Here is a 25,601-nt window from a genome sequence, read left to right as displayed (position 1 = left end):
CTTTTGCACCTCGGGCAAAGACCTGAACCTATACCAATCTTAGTAGCCCTCTGGTTTGTCCAGAGAGCTTTGTGGAGGGTCAACCATAATAGACATGAATTTTTACGGGCTATTCTTATAGCCTAAATCTGAACTTCCACTCGTTGTTGTGCCAATTAATGATCCATCTAACATAGAGAGTGGGGGGAGGAAGGGCACATGAATGGGCACAAGAGGTTAGATTAAAAGGGCCAACTAAGCGAGCGAAGGAGAAGAGGACCTCTAGCCTGGATGTAGGGGGAGAGGGAAGGATCCCAGAGGTTGACTCTGTTGTGAATAAGGTCAAGGTCTTGTAGACTATTAGGATTTCCAGTCTAGACAACCATCTTTTGTGATCAAAGTGCCAGATGTCAGCCCAGATTCTAATACCTTTCTTAGAAAGAACATGAGCTCTTTTATAAAGATGGGGTTGGATAATATCATTTAACACTAAAAAGAACCATATTGAATCAAGGTGAAAGTTAAGGCTTTGAGTCTGAGAACTTCTGTCATTCTGAGCAAAGGTCTAAACTTATTCCAAGCCTACCAAATGGCTTTGACGAGGGGGCTGCCATGCGCTTTGATTTGCGCTGGTCCACAAAACATAGGAAGGAAGGGAAGATCCTTCCATCTCGAGAATCCTTTGATGGAATTCAGATGTAGACATCTATTTAACAGGATAGCACGGACCTCCTTGGGGAAGTAGAGGCTTCTCACTATCCATTTGGCAGAAAGTTTGTCTGCCAAATCAATGATGGTAGGCAAACCTAGACCTCCTTCATTCTTGGGGAGGGTGCAATATCTCCAAGCCACATTGGGAATCTTATAACTGTTTGAGTCTCCAGCCCATAGAAATTTCTTGCACATGGTATCTAAGGTTTTGAGATCACTAGTAGAAGGTCTCCAACAAGATAGGAAGTAAATGGTGGAGGGGATGAGAATGTGCTTGAGGACTACCAGTCTTCCAGATAGGTTTTGTTGATAGCCTTTCCATCTATCAAACTTTTGTTGGACCTTTTTGAGCACCCATTGCCATCTTGGATGGATGGAGACTCCGAATCCCATGGAAATCTTCAACCCTAAAAGTTCTCATATGATTAATAAAAAAAAATGGAACATTATTCCCCTCTGATTAGTTATTTAAGGGGAAACTTGTGTACCATACCTTGTGTATGGTTTTTTTCACACGCAGATAAACATAACAAGCATATCACACACTTACACTTCCACTTGTGTGCACACTCACACACATGCAAGCATACATATACACACACATGCACGTACACTTCCACTCATGTGCACACACACTTGTACATGCACATAGAATCGACACATACATAATCACATACATGCATGTGCATGCACAAACACCCACACACTTGTACACACACATGCACATGATGCACATACACATAAAGGCATGCACACGTATACACACACACACACACACACACACACACATACACGTGCATGCACACTCAAGCATGCTCACATATAAATTCGTGCACGTATGCACACCCACATGCACAAATAAGTGCACGTGCATGCGCACACATGTATACGTACATACACATGCATGTTCATACACAAGCACATAGATGCACACCCACTCTCTTACGCACATGCAAGACATACACATGCATACATATAGGCGCACATGCATACATATAGACACACGTACACACGCTTTCATGCGTGTGTATAAAATTGACACCCACCTAATCACACACATGCACGTGCATGTACACACACACACACACACACACACAAAGGCACATCATGCACAAACGCACACACACATACACATGCAAATACGCGTGTATGCTCACACTTGAATGTGCACACACATATACACGTGCACACACAGATACACGTGCATGTACGCACGCACACATGCATGTAAATACACGTGTGCATCCACACACACAGGCACACATATACACACATACACTCTCTTGCGTACGCACACATAGAGACATACACATGCATACACATAAGCGCATGTACACACAAGCGTAAACATAGTACTGCACGCACACATGCGATTTTGTCGACACACAATCATATGTGTGCACACACAGAGTTGATACACACAGTCTCACAACGTGAGGGTAACGTGAGAGCCGCCTTCATTAAGGCTTTAATACATAAATGTGCACTCACACCACAGACGACACACTATCGACACATAAAGGCACACACATGCACATGCACGTGCGCACACAGAGAGTTAGCACGTACACTCAACACATATACACGTACACTTCCATATGTGTGCATATACATAAACATATAGAATTGACACACGCATAATCACACACACTTGCACATGCACATAGAATCGACACATACATGCATACACACACACTTGCATGCTTACACATGCACACACACACACACACACTTGCACACATACGCACAACACAGGTCAAGCATCAATAAATACTGCAAAATGATACGCTGTATGTCTCCACAATTGCATCGCAACGTGCCAGTCCTTTCAAATTTACAGTCGCATGGCTTGGCACATTTGGTCGGTTAGATGCACCGAGATCCAAGATGGCCCAGTACTCCTGCCAAGAGGACGACTGCCATTCGGGTGAACCTAATTAACACCATTGGGGAACACTGGAAGCAGGTCCAAGAAGACACTAATGCTGCTCTGGATGACTGATTGTTCTCTAGATTTGGGGCATGGGTCTGCTTTAAACGACCCTTTCTTACCTTACAGGACACCAGCCCTCCCCCCCCTTTCTTCTTCCCCCTGCCCGAGCCACCCAACCAGTGCCACCGGTAGTGTAGTGGGGGATCATCGACAATCTCATTCCATGGCACAGTCAGACCAACAAGGGTCCCATATGCCTCCCGCTGAAACGGTGATTGATTCAAGTGGATCGCATTAACACTTTTAGAAGATGCTGCAAGAAAAACTCTGCCTGCCTTCCTGTAAAATTGCCATTAAGGGTCTGTTCTATCACAGGCACTGGGAAGTCTTTCTCTGACAGGGCTCCAGACCAATAAATGTATAAGGTTGCTTAATAAAAAGTCTTACGCAGCCTCCTGAATCCCTTTTTGAGCTACCTAAGAAGGCCAACCTAGTCTGATCAGCCAGGGTTCCCTTCCGTAGCCTACACGAGGCATGCCCGATGTTCTTGCTACTAACAACCCCCTCCTCTTTTGTAAAAACTTGGATAATTTGATGGCTTGTGTCAAGGAATCTGTCACAAATTTACCATAAAGCATAATCCACAGCTAAATCTTAGAGATTATCCAACTCTCGCCAAAATGCAAGAATCAAGCTTCTGTTACACTCATATAAACGTCCTTTTCCCAGAGTCGCCCAGTGTCATGCATGCTTCTAAGGGGCATTATGTGCCTGGAAGTAAGACAAATGTAGATAATGAGATGTATTGATTTGGTTAATGGTGTTAAGCAATCCACCATTGAGATTATCAGGATCATTTTTCAGAACACCACAAGATGTGACATTCTCTGATTTCACCAGCAACTGAGTTTATAAGGTCCAAGTCTCCATGAAATGTGCAGGCACACAGAAGAGTTTTCCATACCATAATTGTAGGCTCAAAAGGAATTCCTTGTATTAAACCCTCAGCTTTCCCAAGTTGTCCAGCTCGACCAAGAAGCCCAACCATGCATACAAAATGCTCTGCCATTGGAGTGATGCCATGATGTTGGCTCATGTATATATAGTAAAATTTGCCTTCATGCAGTAGTCCTGCATGGCTACATGCTGAGAGCACACCAACAAAGCTGACATGATTCGGCTTGATAGCTTCCTGTTGCATTTCCCAAAATAGCTTGAATGCCTCTTCAGCCTTTCCATGCTGGGCATAACCAACGATCATAGCATTCCAAGAGACCAAACTCCGATCAGGCATGTTGTCAAACACTTGCTTTGCAACTTGAATGCTTCCACATTTCGCATACATGTCTATGAGAGTGTTATACAAAGGGACATCATGGGAACACCTGCTTTGGACCATGAGGAGATGAAATTTATATCCTTGTTGCAAGGCTGCTAGGTTGGCACATGCCTTAAGGATGCTTGCAAACGTAACCTCATCTGGGGGTGTGCATTCTTCCCCCATACGCCAAAACAGCTTCAAAGCATCTTCAGCATATTCAAACTGGACATAAGCTGCAATGATTGCATTCCAAGTGACCACATTTCTGTAAGGCGAGCTATGAAACAAACCCTTTGCAAAATCTAATCTCCCACACTTAGCATACATATCAATAAGAGCATTCAGCATAAACACCTCTGACTCCAGTTCATTGCTCATGATGTACACATGAACCTGCTTGCCTTGTTCTACATCCATGAGATTGGAACATGCCTTCAGAACACTGACTAACGTTATTGTGTTTGGCTGTACGCACTCCACTTGCATCTGTTGGAAAATCATCAAAGCCTTGGCAGCAAAACTGTGCTGCACAAATCCAGCAATCATGGCATTCCACAATGCCGGGTTTTGTTTTGGTAGTCTATGAAATACATGCTCTGCCTCTGCAACGCTACCGGACTTTACATACATATCAACCAGGCTGCTTCCAACAAAAACATCTAATTCATCCTCTGTCTTGAAAATGATGGAATGGATCTGTTTTCCCTTTGCAAGGTATGCCAAGCTGCCACATGCCTTCAGAATGCTGACAAAGGTGTACGAGACTGGCCTTATGCCTTCATATTCCATTTTATGAAAACTTACAATAGCCTCATTTGCAAGGCCACACTGGGAATAAGCTTCAATCATAGAGCTCCATGACACCACATCTTGCTCTGTCAAACCTTCAAACACTTCCTGTGCATCCTTTACACTCCCACACTTGGCATACATGTCCACAAGTGCACTTCCCACAAATTTATTTGACTCGTATCCATGTTTTCTAACCAAAGCATGTATCTTCTTCCCCTCTTCTAATGCAACCATCATGGCCAACCCGTTTAAGATGCTGACAAAGATGACCTCGTCTGGCTTTAAATTTTCCTCTCTCATCTGTTCAAACAGTTTCAGAGCCTCCTCTGCCTGCCCACTCTGAACATAGCCTGCAATCATGCTGCTGTATGATACGACATTGCGAACAGGCATCCTGTTGAAAACTTCATGTGCATCAATTAAGCTTCCACATTTAGCATACATGTCAATGATAGTACTGGCCACAAAAACGTCTACATCATGTCCACTTTGCTTGATGAGGAAATGAATCTGCCTTCCTTGATCTAGGGCTGCAAGACTGGCGCATCCTTTAAGAACACTCATATATGTGACTTCATTTGGCTTTATACCTTCCAGTTGCATCTCAGAAAATAGCTCCAAGGCAACCTCACTTTGCTTATAATGAACAAACCCAGAAATCATGGTGCTCCATGAGACCACATTTCGACTAGGCATTTTATTAAAGACCTTACATGCATCCTCTATGCTTCCACATTTCACATACATATCAATAAGGGCACTGCCCAAAAAGACATTTATTTCCAATCCCATCTCAATTACGTTTTTGTGAAGTAGTTTGCCTACTTGTAAGGATGCTAGGATTGCACAGGCCCTGAGGACACTAGAGAAGGTTACACTGTCTGGTTCCACACCTTCCAATCCCATTTTCAAAAAGAGTGTCAAAGCTTCCCCAGCAGAGCCATTGTTAACGTACCCAGAAATCATATTGCTCCATGTAAACATATCTTTCTCATGCATCTTATCAAACAACTGGTATGCGTCTTCTATTCTTCCACATTTTGCATACATATTTATGAGGATGTTTTCCAGGAGCATATTTTGCATCCCATCTGTTATAATGTTAGCATGCATATGCCTTCCTCCCACCAGATCTTTCTTGTTCATGAATTCTTGCAACATAAGCACATAATCCCTAAAACGCACTGAGATTCTTTGTTGGTCAGGAGATTGCAGTGTATTCATCAACCGTCCTCCCTGACCGGTCTTTTTCAGATTCTTGATGTCCTCTTCAGCTAATGATGTGATGTGTTCCGTAACAACAGTCATGATCCTAGAGGGGCCACTAGTATGATGCCTTAAAAGCATTTTAGTAAGGCATGGTTCTTGAACCCATGTGATATTCACACCTATTTCTTTTGGTTATATCAACTAACAATGCCCTTGAAGAATTCCCAACAGTGTATCTCTCTATATTTACTCTTCTTTGTAACTCTTGAAATAGCCTTAAACCGAACTACTACGCATATATCTTACTTCTGAAACTCAACACCTACGGCCTAAACTTCTTCACCTGAGTTATTACTGAACCTCCATGCATAAAGTCCAATGGGTAAACCTTCCCCCCATAAAAATACCTACGGCCTAAATCTCTCTACCCATGAACATACCTGCAGCCTACCTGCCAAGTTTCATTGTGGAGTTGCTCCCATACTTCACTCTGCATTATTTCTGCCACAAAATCCAGTGCTAGTTTCCTCACTGATCGTCTTAGGCACCTCAAGTGGCCCCAATGCACCTGTATTCCCTTGCTTGCACTGTTTGTTTCCATATAGCATCCGCTTTCTATTCTATCCAAGCTGAACACGCCTCTCCTCTTCATCTAGCTGTCCCCCACAGCCCGAGCCCAGCCCATACCTTCTTGTCCTCCAATTTTTTTTAGCCTGCCACAAGTATATTGAGACCACCGTATGGTTTTTGTGTGGCACTTCCACAAACAAACAAGCCAGAAAACTAGAATGGGGAAAGAGAATCTCACACCTTAAAAAGCTTTACTTTATATGAACACGCCAGAAATCAGGGGGTAAGTTTGATTTTCTCCTCCTCCTCCTTGCTGGTTCTGTTAGCAGATAAAAGCTTTGGAGATTTGCTACTTTTCTGTGAAGCCTGGAACTGATTCTGCTGCTCTTCTGGCTGCTGAATGAGTTTCAAGGGGCTGTTTGGGCTTTGAAAAGGAGTAAAGGCACAATAAGAGTTTGTTCACCACTGCTGATGTGAGAGATGCCATTTAGAAACTCCACAATAGGAACCATGAGCAGCTGCAAATGGAGTTCTTTCATCAGACTTGGATTTGGTCTCGTAAAACCATAATCCCAATCCATAGAGTCAAGCAACTACAAAACCATCACAAAGAGTCATATCATGATTAGGATCTGTAACTCAGCACTCAAGTCTATGGTAAGCACTTTTAGACACATTCATTGGATGGGCTAGTTTTAGGCGAAGCGGCCCTACTTTGAATCACAACTTCGCATCAACATAGTTATTGAGGAGTCACATGCCAAGAGTAAGGTCTCTTGTTGCTTGTGGATTCGCTTAAGGCTTTTGACATTGTTCCAAGCAGAAAGCTTTTCAGCCAGCTTCAAAATATGTCAAAAGTATGCCTTGATTGTGTTGCACATGGACATGCTTCTTGGTTGCAACAGTCTAAAGGGCAGGTTTAGGGGCAGAATTGGAGACGTTTTGGGGAAAGTTTGATAGCCCAATAGGCGCCTAGAAGTGCCCAAGACATGCACCAATGGGTGGGACATATATTGGGCAGAGTATTAATGACATTTATGATAACATTTCTGGGTCTGAAAAGTGTTGGCCGACCAGCATACAAATAGCATATCGGATCCCTATTTATAGCATGTCCAGGATCGTCTTGCATGTTCAGAGAGACAGAGCTACTACAGCCGGCATCTGTGTCAACAGTCCAGTGCATCACGGGAGACAGTGCTTGCAAGGCTGCATCACTGTTTACAATCACGTATCATTAGTTTACACACAGCATTTAGGGCTCAGATCTGATTTATGAGCTTTGTCAATCATTATATATAGTCATGTTTTGAGCAACATACAATAGTTTTCATCAGATCTTGTCTTCTCTACTGTGAACTTGCAAAGTAGGTAAGTGCTAATCTTTTTTTCTTAGCATTAATCATCATTAGCTTCCACATCCATGTCACATTGGTATCAGAGCATTCAGGTGCCTCAAGATAGGCAAATTAGCATACGCTTCAAGTCAGCCTAGCTGCTAGGTCTTGTGTTAGGTCATCTTGAGGTAGTTTTTGCAAAAGCATGTGTGTGTTAGGGTTTGAAGGCAACCAAGGTTCGCATAGGTCGTTGCATTAGGGTTTCTGCAGCCAAAGACTTGCACAGTCAATTAGCATTAGTTCATGTTCAATTACCTAGGTCATTGCATTAGCATAAGTTTGCATGCCGTCAAGTCTAGATCTAGTAGGGAAGACACTAGGTCTAGTAGGGAAGCGCCCTCAAGGGAGGAGATAATGAGATAGGAGAAAGTGGATAGAAAGGAGTGAAGGGCACAAGCCTGGGGCGACAGGCAGAAGTAGGTGAGGTGGAGGGCAGAGAGCACGAGGGCAGTGAAAAGATGAGGGAGGCGGGATTGAGGGTGGCACGTGGAGGAAGCACGGTGGCTGCGCGAAAAAAAGGGGCAGACTGAGGTGGAGGGGTGAAGGCCTCCACCTCAGTCTGCCCCTTTTTTTCCCTGGCGGAAGGTAGAGAGACACAAGGAGGAGGTAGAGGCTGGCGCAAAATCGTGCAAAGGGAGGGGCGGGGAGAGGGGGGGGGGGCATGCGCAAGGGGGTCCTCGTCTAGCGAGTCTCCAGAGTTTTGCTCTTCTAAACTTTTGGATCTACGAACTTGGTATTTGTATTCATTTCCCATCTTGTCGTACAAAAAAAAGCCTTGCTAATACAAATATTACCAAGGGAGGTCGGCCTTTTCCAGCCATAGTGCAGGTGTCATTTTAATTTCAACATTGCTATCATGTTTTGAGCTCTGCTCTTAGTTTAAGTCTGTGTCAAGATTGTGCTCTGGGAGTATTTCACATAATTGTTGTACTAGGGTGCCACATAACCATTTTACATAATTAGTACACTTCGGACCCATTTTAGGATGGGCACAGTTTTTGCCAAAAGCTTCTTCATGCTTTTGCTTGCCTTTTTATTCTTTGCTTTTCCCTTTTTGCGTTTGCTTTTGCTTTTTTTACTTTTATTAATAAAATATTACTCAACTTTTGGTGCTTTGCTTTTCTGGCTTTAAGGCATGGCTTTTTGGCCTTAGAGCTACTTTTTGAGAAAGTGCCTTTTAGCTTTTTGGTCCGGCTCAGTCTCCTCTTTCCAACGGTGCCCTTGGCTCGCGGTCAAACCTGTTTGACTTTTTTCTTTTTCTTGCTTTTTGACCAAGAATGGTGCTTTTTCTTAATCAAACCTTATGGACCCTGTCCCCATGTCTTCTTCCATGTGTCTGGTGTCCGAGCATGGGTTTCATCATGTGAAATAGAGCAAATAGTTACAAAGCCAACTAGGCTCAGGTCCTAGAGAGCCTGTCGACCAGCTATGGGACAGCCCAAATAGTCAGCCTAGAGGCTGCCCAGCAGCCAGCAGGTATGCTTGGGGTGGCCAGTCAACACTTGGTGTGAAAGAGATGGAATATCTAGCATTTAATGCTATTTTCCCTGGTCATGGAGAAAAACTGCTATACAGGCCGACTTCTGGAAGCTGGCCGACTTGAAGCAAGAGAGGGTGTAAAAAACCCAGCCTGAAATTTAGGTTTGCTATCTCAGTATTCACAAGGGGTTGACGCGTTCCAAGGGCCAGGACAGCCAAGGGGAGTGCTCCAACCAAGGTGAGCATTGCATGTCAAGATTTAGTCTTTATTTTCTGTTTACATCATTCTAATAAAGCAAATACACCATTCGTGGTGGGGGCCCTACATAGGGTATTTGGGACCCAATATTGTGCCCTCTTCTCCCTCTCTCTCTCTCTCTCTCTATTTCTACACATCTACTTCAGTTTTGTGCATTATATTCGTCGTGAAAGATTGCCAAATTCTGAGCATTGAAGTTACTGATTTGACCACGTAGCTTCCACATGTTACATTGGTATCAGAGCCTTCTTCAAGTGTGAAGATTCAGCCAAAAAAAAAAGAAAGAAATTTTTTTCAAGCTTGTGTGGTTGGTTTGTAGACTCCAGTGGACCACCCCTTTCGGTGTGACTCCTGTCCCTTGAAGGACGGTTGGTTTTTTGCCTACGCATAGTGGATGGTCAAATTGCGCTCTGGAAAGGAAGTGCATTTTCTTGCTATGGCAAGCCATGACGACGAGAGACCAACAACCTTGGGAATAGTGTATCAGGCAGTCCTTCGAGGGTGGCAGGCATGAGTGTACAGGAGATGTTCCAACAAATGATGCGAGCAATCGCAGAACAGGGTACCAAATTGGAAGAGAAGAAGGTGCAGATCTTGGCCCCGGAAGAGCGCACCCGTTCTCCAGCTCCTCTTTTTCTGTCTCCTCAGCCCGTTTTGTCTTGACTTCAGTGGACAAGAAAGTTAAGGGTTTTAGCACAAGCATGACGACGAGCATCAAGTTTGAAGCTCAGAGTGCTAAGTTAGTCATTTAGGGCATAGAGTTTGTGCACGATTTTATGGTTGCCCCTTTTGTAGGAGCAGACATAATTTTGGGAATTCTCGGTTTCACGAGTTCCAGCTAGATATTGATCGGGACAAGCGCACTTTCAAGATCTGTCAGAATGTGCCCAAAGCTATGCGAGACTGCCTAGACGGTGGCCAGTGCTTCAGAGAAGTACTAGATTCTCCATGACAAGTTCCAGAAGATTTTTCTTCGAGAAAATCTCCCTCTCGAGCTCCCCCCGTCTAGACAGGAGGACCACAGAATATGAAACCGATCCCATCAAGTGGGAAAGACTCCGTTGGACACCCACACGCTTAATAGCACAACTTTAAAACCACAAATTTGAAATGGACAACTTAATACAACTTGAAATTGAAATGAAATGAAATGGAAAGATGGACACCAGCACTGGGGCCGGAACGGGCCGACCCCCCCCTCAATATATGATATATTTATTGGGAGTATTTAATGAATACAATGCTCCATGGGTTCCAAGAACCAGATGATGTCCATGTACATATGAAAACAGTACTAAACAAATATGCTCGAAGTCGAAACTTGATGTAGAAGCTCGAAGCAGAATGACCACTAGTGTGGTCCAATCTCTACGGTCCTGTGCTTTCACTGGACTCCGCGGAGAGCGCCTCACTGGTGTTCCGAGACCACGCACAAACAGGCGCTCTCGTACTACCGCCTGGCTCTCCCGATCTCAGCACCTTTGGACCGAGGTTCTCCAATAAAGCTTGGACAACCCGGCACCGAACGGGTGAGGCCGTAGAGGGAATGAATCCCTTAGCAGATTTAACACAAAGTACTTTATTTAAATCTGAAAATTCACTTACTTGTTGTGGATGACAGAAGGAAGTCCAATACCCATGTGTACAGTTACTTGAGGGAGACACCGAGATGTAGCCACTTGAAGAAAGAAAAACACCGCCTATGGAAAGGAAGTGCAACCTCGTGCAAATAGGCGATAGAACAACTGCCTTGGGAGAAGTAAAATCTCGCTGCAGGAACACAGCCACCCGTTGTATAGGAGAAGGTGGCTCAGCCTCAAGAAGCGTGGAAGAGCAACCAGTATAAAGTTGCCTGGCTGCAGATGAACGTTCTGACTGCAAAGAGGAGATGGAGGTAGTGTAGGTGCCTGTAGTGGAACAAGGTAATCTGCTGGAAGAGATGCGCAGGAGAGCACACAGGTGCCTACAAAGGCAGCTCCGTCTGCTGGTGGCAGTCTACTGTGGGTACCACGCTGCCTGCTGGTCCAGGAGGAGTCGCCGGCTGCAGTACAACCTGTAAGAGGAGGTAGCGCAGCAATCTGGAGGTGACAGCCGCATGCAGAAGGTGCAGTCACCTATATAGGAGATGAAGAAGCCGCCTGTGGAGATTAGAGGCAGTCGCTTGTATGGGTGGTGGAGCAGCCGATAGGACAGCCAGCGAAGGTGATCGCCGGGTGATGAACCAACGCCAGATAGAAGCGATGGGTGTCCACGCTTGAAGAAGAGAGTCCCTTGTTATAAAAATTAAGGTGAAGTTAACTTTGGTGATACCCACGCATGCATGTGAGGGGACTAGTGGGGGTAGGTGACCATGCCCACCCCCACACTCACTTAAAAGTGGGGCTCCCCACCTTGGCCCCTAAGTGGGTGCCCAAAGGGGGTGCCCACTTTTAAATAAATGTGAACACCTAACCTTATAAAATAAAAGGTTAGAATATAAAACATTAAAACATGTGCGACATACTTACCACCTGTTCACATGCACCAAAACTCGTCAGAATACAGAGCAGACTTCACGACTCACTGGCAGGCGTCCCCGCTCAGTAAGTAACACGTCAAGCAGGCAAACACACAAATACATGTCATGCGAAAACAGTTTCAAACATGCAAAATATGTGTGCATGTGCAAATAGTAACATGGACATATCTCCCGTTCATGGAACAAGTACAAAATATCTGTCGGCACAAAACTGGCACGACATAAAAACATAAAAACCTGGTCTTCCTATGGAGTGGAATTACACAGAGTCCTCTAAGGTGAGGAAAGCTGCCACTTTTCTCAAGGGCAATGCTTTGCAGTGGTGGTCTACTCTTCTTTTGCAGGGCATAGCACCCACTACATGGGTCCAATTTAAACAGGTTTTCTCTTCCGTATGGCTCACATCTACATTTGAGGTGGATGTTATGACCGCATGGCACAAATTGGATGCTTCAAAGTGTGATAATTTGGAGGATTATAACAAGAAGTTTTGGGAAGCTTTACTCCCAGTGACTTCTTATCGTGCAGTGCCATTGTCTGAGCAGGTAGAGAAGTATTGTTGTGGGCTGCCCAAGGAGGTGCGAGATTATTGTATCAAGACGAGTAACGAACATGTCACAGATTATTGAAAATGCTATGACAGCTAATGCGTTACTCACTGGTGGATCATCTGGGTTTAAAGGCAGTAAGAGCATGAGCAAGAAACTGAAAAATCTAGGCATGCTTCACATGATGCTAAAGGGTCTTCAGAGACAAAGTATAAGAAGTTGCCAATGCCCAAGAGGACTTCTGAGGAAAGACAGGCTTTGAGAGATGCTCGTAAATGTTTCTACTGTACTGAAGAGGGACATATGTCATTTAATTGTCCCAAAAGGACTCTGACAATAAAGGAGAGCCCATTGCCCAAGTCAAAGAAACCAAAACCTTCTGCAGGCTTAGTTCCTGATCTTGTGGGGGAACAGCCAGGTGGTGAAGCAACAGAGTTGTGCAGAGCATGGGACAAAGTGAGAGATCAGAATGCCTTGATCTTCTTTGACACAGGTGCTAGAGCCAACTTCATTTCACCAGATTTGGCTGGCCGATTGGGGATTCGCGCAGAGGAGATGGGGCCGTTACATGAGGCTAATATGGCTTGTCCAGGGTATGCAGAACCCGTTACTCCTATCATTGGGAAGCTTCGGCTTCATTTGCAGGGTTATGTGGACACGAAGAGTTCTTTATCATGCCACTTGATGGCTGTGATGTTTTGTTGGGGATGCCATGGTGCCACAGGGTACATGCGGTGGTGGATACTTATAATAGGAAAATCACTACTTGCTTGGGGCTGATTTTACTGTACAGACAGATCATCAAACCTTGCGTTATTTCCTCACGCAAACTAAGCTTTCAGAGAAGCATATGCGTTGGGCAAACTTTTTGTCAATGTTTCACTTCCAGATTGTGCATGTGGAAGGCAAAAAGAATGTAGTGGCAGATGCTTTGTCACGCAAGCCACAGGTCTCTGCAGTTTCACTTGCTTATCATCATGAGCTTGATGAAATGAAAGAGCAGTATGCCCATGATGAGGACTTCGAAAGGTTGTATGATCAGATGTCTGAGGGTCAGCGGCATGAGCACTATACTCTCAGAGATGGGTTTTTATTGATGCATGGCAGACTGTGTGTTACCAGGCCATTGCGACTCAAGGTTATGATTGAAAGTCATGCTCCACCGTATGCAGGTCATAGAGGTATTGACGCCACGGTCAAAGCAGTGGAGACTTTCTTTTATTGGCCAACCTTGAGAAGAGATGTTGATGCCTTTGTGAGGCAATGCATCGTATGTTAGAAGGTAAAGTTTGACCGTCAGAAGACACCAGGGTTATTACAGCCTTTACCTATTCCAGATAGACCTTGGGAGAGCATTGCCATGGATTTTATATTTGATCTTCCACGGACACAAACGGGAAATGATGGCATCTGGACTATCATATGCAGGTTCAGTAAGCAGGCACATTTCATTCCCGTGCGTAAGACGATCAAAGTGGATCATATGGTGAAGTTGTTCATGGCGAACATCTTCAAGTATCATGGCTTGCCTACGTCTATCATTAGTGACCGTGATCCACGGATGACGAGTTTGTTCTGGAGAGGGTTGTTTGACAACATGGGTACAACTCTCAAGTTTTCATCGTCGTTTCATCCACAGACAGATGGTCAGTCAAAAGAGGCTAACTCTACAGTATTGGATCTTCTCAAGTGTTATGTGTCAGAGCACAAGCAACAATGGGAAAAGTATCTTCCTTTGGTGGAGTTTGCATATAACAACACTGTACATACCTCGACAGGCAAGGCGCCTTTTGAGATTGTGGAAGGAGGGAAGAAGGTACCACCCATTTTGCATACAAAGGATAAGATATTTGAGGCTGATCAGTATGTGGAGAGTTTGGATGAAGCTTATCGGAGGGTTAAGTTGGCACTCCAGAAAACTCAGCAGAAGCAAAAGAAAGCCGCAGACCATCACAGACGTGATTTACAGTTTGCATTGGGTGATTGGGTTCTTTTGCGCTTTGAAAAGGCTAGACTCAAGAAGATGAAGGGTAGCGCTTATTCCCTAAGTTGAGCATGCGTTATTATGGGCCTTTTCAGATTTTGGAAAAGATTGGTGAGGTAACCTATCGTTTGAAGTTACCAGATCACTGGAGGATTCACAATGCTTTTCACGTGAGTCTTCTTAGACCTTTCCGTGGGGATGTGCCTGAGGATGTATCAGATGAGGCTCAGCCGGAAGTTGAGGAACTTGATGAGGTTCTGATTCCAGAGCAGATACTGGCACATAAAGAAAGGAAGGTACGCGGTAAAGTTTCCCGTCGCTATCTTGTGAAGTTCAAGAACTATTCACCGATGGATGCGAAGTGGATGGAGGAAGGTGACTTAACAGATTCACCTCAGGTTTTGCAGCTTTATCTCGATGCCTTTGAGTTAGAGCCGACTCTTGTTGTGGCTCATTCAGGTTCAGCAGAGCATGGGTCTGGAGCATTACCTGATGCTCAAGAGGGGGGTAGCAACTCCACTCCCTTGATACAGACAGGCTCAGATGACATCTAGAGGTCGCTTGGTGCAGTTTTTATCTCACCCGAAGGTACTGAGGCTGACAGTACATCTGTTTACGGAACTTCTATGATATATGTGTACTAGTCACATGGGATTTTGTGGATATGTATGGTTCACAGTGGTATACAACTTGGACTATTACTATGCCATTGTTTTGCAGTGAATGTTGTTACATGTGCATGGCTTAGAGAGATTGGGACGCTGATCTTGCCATATTGTATATTTCACTTTGGATATTTTGCTGTATCACCAGAATGCAATCGATGACGCTTGCCATTTTTCAAGAGGGGGGTATGTCATGGCCCTGTGAAAATGGAACAGCACAAGTGTGGGCATGGTGGTTGCAGAGTCAGAATATTGAATGATTCACATGGGGGGTGCCCGGACAGAGTTAATGATGTGTGGACATCCCTAGGTGTGAAGGGGGGAACTAGAACATTAGTATTTTAATGTTTTATTAAAGTTGCCCCTAGGCCTTAGTGGCCCCTAGGGAACTTTAATGATAATTAAAGTGGGGGGGGGGCCAAGGATTATTATGGAGAGGGGGCAACTCCACTTTTGGAGGTATGACTCTCTCTATTCTCTCTCTCTTGCTTTTTGGAAGGAGGCGTGTATTCTCAAGCGTGGAAGAGAAAGGAGAGGAACTGGTCGACTGCTGAAGGGTGGTGTGCTGCTGTTTTTCTCTGTACAAACCAGTCGTACAGTTCTGTACGGACAGGTTGCAGCAGGTACAGGCTGCGCTGAGTGATCTCTGCACCAAGAGAGTGGGCGGCGGCTGTAACAAACTGCTGCAGTTGCTGGTACAGGCTGTGCAGACAAGTACAGCTGCAGGTACAGCACTGTACGACTGCCGTACAGTGTACGGACAGTTCAGGTACAGCAGTACTGCTGCTGGCGGCTCTGGACAGGCTCTGGACAGATCTGGCTGCGCAGGTACAGGCGTGTACAAGTGCTGGTTGCAGGCGGTGTATGCAAGGACAGCTTCTGGCACGTATCCCGAGGTAGTACAGACTGGTACAGGGCTGTTTTTCAGATCTGTACAGTCAAGTACAGCATAGAGTTGGATGCAAGGAGGAGGGTACAGACAAGTACATACACACGTGTGAAGCAGGGTTGTGGAAACAAGTGCCTGCAAGTACAGATTGGTACCGTTGCTCCCTCCAGTGCAGATACACGGGCTGAATTTGGTAAGCTCCGCATCTGTTCATCTATCTCTCATTCTACTGCTTGATGTCTGTTGCAGATTTGAGCTATCTGGCCCCTTGTGAGAGGAGGGGTATGGCAGATTGACAAGGGTGGAGACAGAGGTTGAACAGTACATGTATGTATGAGCTGAGATGTTGAATCATGTGTTTGAGTTATGCCAGATGTATGCTCATGGCTGCCCTGCTTAGTGGTCTTGGCTGATCAGAGGGAGGCACAGTGTGTTATTTTGAGACACAGATCTGTGTACGTGGATCCTCTGTGCTATGTGGGATTGTGGGCCGTCAGATTGGACATACAGGTGTAATCTCTTGGCTGATTTTTGTTGTACTCAGCCTTCATACTTTTGAAATTGAATAAAGAAATACCGCAAGGGGCGCCAAGCTTTGGGGCCAACAGGTGTCGCTTTGTTTTCAGATTTGGGCACTCTAGCCCCAATCTTTTCTGTTTTCATATCTAGACTACAGGTGGACGGGTGACTGCTAGTCTACCGCACTCTGGTTTCCATCAGAGGCCGGTTTCATCAGGAGCAATTTCTTGGAGCAGCAAGAGGCAGCCAACTATTGCCTTGTCTTTTACTGAGGCAAAGTATCGGGCTGCTTGTGGTGCTGCTTGCGAGGTGGTGTGGCTGCGGAGGTTACTTGGCAAGATTGGGTTTCCACAGAAGGAACCCACGGTCATCCAGTGCGACAACCAGAGTTGTATAGCTATAGCTCGGAACCTGGCCTTCCATGCCCGGACCAAGCACATAGAGATACAATATCACTTTGTTCGTGAGAAGATTTTGGCTGCTGACATCTTGCTAGTCTTTTGTTCGATGGAGGACAATGCGGCGGACCTCTTCACGAAGCCTCTACCTCATCAGATGCTCCGTTAGCACTCCAGCTCACTAGGGTTGGTTCCACATCTAGGAGCTAAGAGGGGGTGTTAGCAGTCTTCTCCTATCTGTACCATATTACACAGTAGGGAGTGAGGACCAATGTTGTGGGTGTGCCCGCCCGATGTGAGTGTTTCTCCATTTTTCCCATTGTTCATATTTTTCCAATTTTTCAATTGCGGGGGTGCTAACTTTTCCCTTCGGCCTATAGGTTTGGCTGCTCAGGTGGGGCCCAGTATTTTTCTGCTAGCCAACTTGTTTTCTGTTGGGTGGCCAACTTTGTTTTTGGCTGGCCGACTGGATATTATCCCAGTCGTGGGCTTTGTTGGGGCTATCGACCTATTTTGCAATGGCCGACCAGCAGCCCCAGCCCATATATAGTGTGGGCCTTGCCCCCCCACTTGTCTTGTACTAGATCTTGTGTATATAGTAGAGTTTACACAACACTTCTCTCTCCAGCATTTTTGCGTTTCTTTTCTGCTCTGTTTTTGTCTCATTTCCGCCGCTCATTCTGATAGCATCCCCAACGCCAAGAACCCTGTGTTTCATGCTCGTACGAATCACATTGAGATTTAGTTTCACTATGTTCGTGAACAGGTTCTTGCTAGAGATTTGCGTTTGGAGTATTGTCCTTTAGCAGAGAATTCAGCAAATTTGTTCACCAAGCCAGTGTCTCAGGCTTCCTTGGCTCCTCGTCTTCGGCTTCTCGGAGTTTGTTCGGTATCTGGGCTGAGAGGGGATGTTAGCATATTCATCCCCATATTCTACCCATGTAGTTGCCCATATTTGATCCTTTTTATGGCCCTTGGTTATGGGTTGGCGACCCGTATTTCTCTCCCATTTTTCCTGGATTTTTCCCAAGTCAGGTGAGCCTGCTCCAATCGGCCAACTCCTCTGGTCTAGTCAGCTAGCCCCATCTTACCTATAAATAGGTGGGCTGGCCTCTCCCTTTTCATTCATTGATGTGTGGTTCATGTGTTGACACACTCCCACCTTTTGTATCCTTCACTTATGAGAATAGTTTGTCTCTTGCTCATGATTGCTTTCATTGCAGTATATTCAGCTTATTAGTTTCATCTCTCTCTCTCTCTTGCACTTTCAGTTCAGCACACTCTAGTGCTCATCTTGCTTCCGCTCTGTGCACTCTTTCACTACACACTCCATTTAGTGTTTACATAAAGAGAATTGCTTTGCAACACTAGAGAATGATCTCCAAGTGTTTTCTGTGTTCCTCTTCATTCTCACTAAAAACCAAAGTATCATTAGAAAAGGCTGCACAAATCTTTCAATAAGCTCGAGAGATGGGCACCATCATCCTTGAGAAGTTAGTTAGAGCATTTGTCACACCAAAAAGGACATGACAAAGAACTCATACAAACAAAACTGGTGGAGAATGCAGTCTTGTGGATGCCTTCAGAAACCATTCTCACTTGATAATATCCACTTAAGATTCATCTTACTGAAAATATTACTCGATTCTTGATGGTAATTTTATTAAGTTTTTGATAGTCGAAGCACATCCTAGCAAAGCCATCCTTTTCCTCTACCAACAAGATTCAAGAAATCCACACTCCAATAGATCTTCGACTTGTCGGCGAGCATTGCCTTGTACCAAATCAATTTTGTGATATTCTTCCCTAGCCGGAGGCAATTGTTTAGGAAGATCATCTGCAAAACCATGAGAAAATTGCTCAAGAAAGCCATGCCTCCCTTTGATAAGCCAATTAGAAGGAACTTTGGATTCTCGAACATAAAGCACATACAATCAAACTCTCACTTGACTTCCTTATTGACTTGAATGTGATTCACAAGAGGAATCATGTTACCATCAGTTCCAGTTTGGATGCCCATTTTTCTGCCATTGTACTAAAACTAGATCCAAGTGAGATTAGAGACGACAATGGATAACCGTATACGACTAGAAGTTTATCCAAACAAGGCTTGAACAACTTTACATCTTCCTCAAATTGAACCAAGAGCCGCACTAAGCATAAAATGTAAGTCCTTAATTATAACTTGATACCATACTACTTTCCACCATATTCCATATGTATGTTTAACCTATTTACATTGTAAAAATTCTACTAGAATCTCCATACTTTAGTCCCTTTGGAATCTAGAAAAACTACTACCATGTTTACAAGGAAAATTTCTTAAAATAGAGGTCACTATTCTACCATCAAAGAGTAACACAAGGAGAAAGTTTAAGCTATGTACCTCAACACAACAGGAAAAATGAGGACCCTTGAATCCTGTAAGATTGATTTTGATTTTGATTGGGAAGCTTATGAAGACATGCTATAGGGCCTCTATCTTCTCCTATCTATTGTTTTTGCCCTCTTTTGGGCTTGTTTTTGTTATCAAGAATGTAGGTAATAGAGTTTTGCAAAGTTCTCTTACTAGAAATTTTAGTGTGATAGTCACGAGAAGCTTCCTTTTTACTTCTCCATACCAACGTAATCAAGAAAAGTAAATGATCTAAGTAACCTTGAATATGTACAACCGATTCACGTCCTTGAGAATCCATAATGAGATGCACCACTGTAAGCAATTCCTCAGATCCTGACAATCACTCATAGCATTTACTCAAGTCTCTTGGCTCTTACCTAAGCCACTATGAAACTCCTCTTGTAGACCTGGCTACAAAGATCCAACGGCTTACTGCTAATACAATCCAACTCTCCTCTAAGAGTTGAAAGCTTAAAAAAAATCCAACTCAAATCCAAGAGTTGAAATACCATTCCCAATTGCACTCTGATACAAGAATCGCGGTAGGACACTTAGTCACAAAGCGTAACAAGTTCTACCAAAAACAACTCTAGTACAACTCAATTGTAATACCAAATGGCATCCTGCATTGGTTGTCGGCAAACACTAGCCAAGTTGGTGCAAATAAGTTCCAGCATCTCATTACCTCCATCACAAGTCCAAACAACTCATGCTTAGGTAGCAAGTTGTATCAACTATCCCACGTCACGCACGTCCACGCATGTGAAACAACCATTCACATGAGAGAAGTCCTTTGAGTACATACCATGTACTCATCAATGCACAATATACCAAACACAAGATCCCCCCTGTCCAAAACTAAAAGGAGCCTGTGTTCAATCATAAGATCTCCTTTATCCAATCCTCAGCTGGTACTGAACCCAACAACTCCTTCCAATTTGGCAAAAGCATAATTGCCAACTCCCTCCTACATCCTAATTCCACACTTCCATTAGAGTCTATTTTACTCTCAAAAATATGACTTCTTGGAAGTCTCTAGTGGATGTCAATAGAAAGGTTGTCTAAATCCACTAGAAGCGAGAGATTGTTCTTCAATCACCGACCTTCTTGCTCACAAAAGATTACCAACTAAAGGAATTGTTCCTAGAGAATCAATCATTCTCCCAGTCACCTTCAAGCCTTGGTCTAAAAAGGCCTGACCCCTCGAGTCATCTTGCATTCCTAGAGCAATCCACTAACTCCAACCTTAGCTTATGGAAGGAGGTAAATCTAACAACATCATCTATCATTGGCCCTTCATTTATTTATAAGCTTTCCCTACATCTAGCCCAATCACTAAAAGCGTGCAGCTAAACATCACCCCCTTAGCATAGAATAGGCCACCTCATCCTGCTAGCATCCTTAGTCTATGAACCCTCCAGGTCCCCATGCCTTGCTAAGCCTTAACCATAATCTTGGGTTAACCCTAACCCTAATCCTGTAATTTTGGGTTAGCACATGCCCCTAACCCAAGGTTACTCTAATGCTAAAGGCTGATGAGGACGTAACAATCCTAATGATCCTAAAGGACATCATAAGTAATATTCTCAATCAATTCATTTTGGTCAAGGAGAAGTCCCCAAAAGAGTGGCCAATAGTCAAACAGTAAACTAGCATTACATCTCTGATCGTTCCTCATGGCAAATCATGGGCAGGAAAAAACTACCCCCACATATTGTAGTCCTATATTGGTTCCTCCCACATATTGTAGTCCTATATTGGTTCCTCTTTGTCTGTGAAATCATGCTTGCTCAATCCCAGACTAAAGGTATAAAAGATACCACCCTGGTCTTGCCAAGGTTTACATGCAAATCCTTCTGTTCACAAAAGGTGCGTAGTGCACCTAATGTCTCTGAAGCCCTTTCGGTGATATCATCTACGCACAACAGAATAGCGCCAAGAGCTTGTCCCAAAAGAGAATCAGCCCCTCTAGGCCTCTCGATAATATCAGCCACCTGAGATTGATGTCTCCTAAAGAGACAACTGATCAATCAAGACATTCTATCACCTCCTCCTTTTACACTGCAAGGAAAAACAAGCAAGAAAGCAGGCAAATTTTCACATTAGGGCACTGGACTTGGGATATACTTGCTCTTTATATTTGCCACAAGGGCAGCTGTGATTTAGAGTCAACGTGCTTCTCTTCTGTATTGACATAGTTTGGCTTACGTATTCTGTTTTTCTACTTATTTTGCTATGTGCAGTTGCTATTTTTTGCCCTTTTTGTTAAATACCACTGAGCACAATAGACGTATTCTGATGGACTATGAAGACTCATGACTAAGGAGAGCTACTGAAGTTAAAAGCTGAACAAAGCCATGGCTTAGCGCTCAGGCCTGAAATGCAAGAAAGGGTGTAGTGGAACTCCTTTGATAGGCATGGGGGAGACCCAGTCCTTAACTGATCACCCTACTTTTTGTGCAACCATATGATGTTCCTTTAGATTATCCAAACAATAGCCTTTGCTTTGGTACCACGATTGTTGCACCATGATTTCCTGCTTGGGCTATCTTCCACTAATTTCATTGACGCTCCATAGCTATACGAGTCATCTGCCTTCTCTGCTTAGCTCCAGTACCCAGTGTTTTATGCCTCAGAGACAGCTAATACCCTAACAATCACACTCTCATTGCCTGTGTGGTAACCGCCCTAATTTTCTGAGCTCGTCCTCCCTGGTCATGTCATGGCATGTCAAGAGTATGGATACACTTGACATGCAGCAGAAGTAGAATACATGCTATGGTCATAATTCATGTAATGGCATGGTATGCATGCTATGACATCATCATCAGGCCCAAAAAGGGCATGTACAAAGGCATGTCCACTTAAATTAATGCTCACATCTCCATGCATACACCCAAGAATACACATAAATAGAGGACTATCTTCTCAAAACAGAAAAGCAATCAAAATGATGTACCTGTAGAGGGTAGCCGGTTGGCAAATGCATCCTCGTGTACAGACAGAAGCAGGGCAACTTTTGACAAGAGACCTTGCAAGTTCACGCCCTTATTTATAACTTCTTCTACTATTGCTGTACGTGTGATGGTGAGTATTCCTTATAAGTGGCAATAATATATATATATATATATATATATATGCATTTTTGTGTATTTGAGTGAGTTTGAAAAGTAGAAGGTTAAAAATATGTAGGTTTGGAATATTTTAACGTTATTTAGGATCGTAATTGAATTAGCATGTCCTTTTTGCATTTGCATGCTAGGTTAGTAGCTTATACAAGTGGATCATATTTGAAGGTTAGTATAGGTTAGTAGCTTATATAGGTGGATCATATTTGAAGGTTACTATAGGTTGACATTAGAATGGTAGTAAGGGTAGAACAAAAATCTATTAGAATAGGTCAATAATATATATAGGAGGATAAGAGTAAAGGGGGAACTAGTATTGGCTCGTACGCATACAACTAACAGCTAGTCCTACTATAAATATAACCCTAACCTAGCTAACCTTAACCCTAACCTAGCTAGCCCTACCCTAACCATCACCTAACCTAGCTAGCCCTAACCCTAGCCATCGCCTAATCCTAGAGAAGCCTAACACTTATCTCATTAACCCTCATCCTAATTTAGCTAACCCTAACCCTGATCTAGTTGCATCTAATTATAATATCTCCTAATCCTAGTTTAATTCTAAGTCAACCTTGGTCCACACATAATCCTCCTAACTAATTTGACAAATTTTAACTCAGTATTCTTATCCATTATCGAACTTCACCTAGCACTACTTTAAATCCATAATCTAACTACACCTAGCACTTATTTAAATCTAATCTAGTCCTTTACTCTAATTAGTGGTAACCATAACCCTTATTCCATCCCTAATCCACCTTCCCCAACTGGCACTAGGCCTCACCACCACTCAAAGATGGGTATACCAAAATAAGTTTTGGCAACATAATGTGTGACCCATTCCCCTTCCAATGCACATGCTTATAACATTGACAATGCTTGCCCACCCCATCCTAAATGCATCCCTTGTTTGTAGCACATCCCCACACAGCACATGCTCCACATCACCCATACACACAAACCACTTCGTTAGGTGGCTAAAGACACAAAGAGAAAACACATGCACATGCACATAAAATACCATAACTCCCTCTAGCCCATCATAGAGCCTCCTCTACTTTGTTACAGCACGCGCGCACACACACACACACACATAAGATACCACAACTCCCTCCGGCACCACACACACACACACACACACACACACATAAGATACCATAACTCCCTCTAGCCCCATTAGAGCCTCCTTTGCTTTGCTCCAGCACTTCAACAACTCTCCACACACACGCACACACACACACAAGAACACAAGCACACAAACACACAAATACAAAAGAAAAATACCACAACTCCCTCTCCTCCACTCATAAAGCCTATATATGTTGCACCTTGACAGCTCCACACACACACACATGCACATGGTATGTATGTACCTGTATCTATATATATACATGCATACATTTACATATATGTGTGTGCATGTATGTGTCTCTATGTGTGTGTGTGTGTGTGTGTGCACATGCATGCGAGGTGTGTGCATGCATGCGTGTGTGTATGTAACTCATTTGTTTTTATATATGTATATTATTATGATTTTTCATAATGAAAAAATAGTTAATATTTATAACAACTTTCAAAAAAATCTATAATTATGATCATATGATATAAATATATTTATATACTATTTGTATTTAAAAATAATTTCAAATTTTAGTTCATACATAATGTGTCATATGTTAAATTTTTTTACTTATACTACAAAATGACTAGATATATAGCTATAAAGTTTTTTATTTATTATTTTGTTTAAACCTATACTCTCTTAATTATGCTTATTCAAATTTTAACATTACTAATATATGAATATGTTTAATTACAACTTATATTATAAGGTAATTATATGTTATTATTTAAAAAATGCAGTTTTGCACTTATACGTACTCTTGCATCATTAAACACATACAAATAAGATTAATATATCTTTATCATATCTTCTTGCACATATATTACATTCAATAGAACAAAAAAGGCCATTATATACCTTAGGTTGTGTGGTATAGGAATGATGCAATTTTGGGTTTCATAACTCGGCTATATCAATTTCAATTCTTCTTTAGACTTTTTAACCCAACCTCTCATTAATTTCTCGCTCGAGTCATTGTTAGACTGATGTTACAATCCATTCCATGTCTACCTCTCTCTTTTAGTGGCATTCCAAGACCATAACCAACCACTTGTCGTCCTAAACACCTTTCCAAAATAGCTTACGCATTCGAAGGAACTCTCCAATGCCATATCTGCACTCTCTTGAACACATGAGTAGTCTAAATCATTAATCCACATGGTAAGATCAATTATTAGAAGGAACTCTCCAATGCCATATATGCACTCTCTTTAAACACACAAGTAGTCTAAATCATTGATCCACATGACAATATCAATTATTACAAGGAATCCAATTAAAAGTACATAGACGTAGATAATTATGTGTGGATTACTTTTTTGGCATAGGGAGTAAGCTTTCCTTTTGATTTTCGTCTTTCTTTGAAGTATGTGCTCTTGGAAATACTTCGGTGCATGAGGATCTTTTCCTACCTCATGTTGCTATGCAAAAAATTACAAATAAAAGTTGCTATGAAATAATTCACAAACAAATGTGAACAGTAGTATTGTGAACTTCAAACAAAATTAAGGACACTCAACTTCTTTGTACACTTAAAAATTGCTATAATCACGTAATGAATTACAAGTGAAACATAATAAAATAATATATTCATGATTGTTTATAATAATTGAAAGCTAGTACACATTTTATTGAAGTTGATTCACCAATCTATAAAACCAAATATAATCTCTTCTTGCGGTCCAACATATCCTGCTTCTAGAGAGACCATTTCACCTGGGTGTGAAATCCTTTGATGCGAACACATTCCAAGCTAATTGTGAAAATGACAATAAAGTCAA

The 25,601-nt window shown here is 43.1% G+C and overlaps 1 protein-coding gene across 1 annotated transcript; it reads right to left on the bottom strand.

Moving 5' to 3' along the window:
* Nucleotides 1–2,444: 2,444 nt before the first annotated feature.
* On the bottom strand, nt 2,445–22,663 carry LOC147640475 (pentatricopeptide repeat-containing protein At4g13650-like). The gene is made up of 3 exons (XM_086781069.1): nt 22,529–22,663; nt 6,756–7,108; nt 2,445–6,658 (listed from the first exon to the last, which is right to left on the bottom strand). Exon 3 carries the CDS (start codon nt 6,081–6,083, stop codon nt 3,477–3,479), a length of 2,607 nt encoding a protein of 868 aa, XP_086637195.1. The 5' UTR covers nt 6,084–6,658; nt 6,756–7,108; nt 22,529–22,663; the 3' UTR covers nt 2,445–3,476.
* Nucleotides 22,664–25,601: the final 2,938 nt, after the last annotated feature.

Source organism: Cibotium barometz, chromosome 3, assembly GCF_041138505.1.
Source record: "Cibotium barometz isolate CiBa-2024 chromosome 3, ASM4113850v1, whole genome shotgun sequence".
Taxonomy (NCBI): domain Eukaryota; kingdom Viridiplantae; phylum Streptophyta; class Polypodiopsida; order Cyatheales; family Cibotiaceae; genus Cibotium; species Cibotium barometz.
This window is presented reverse-complemented; position numbering and strand designations above follow the sequence as displayed.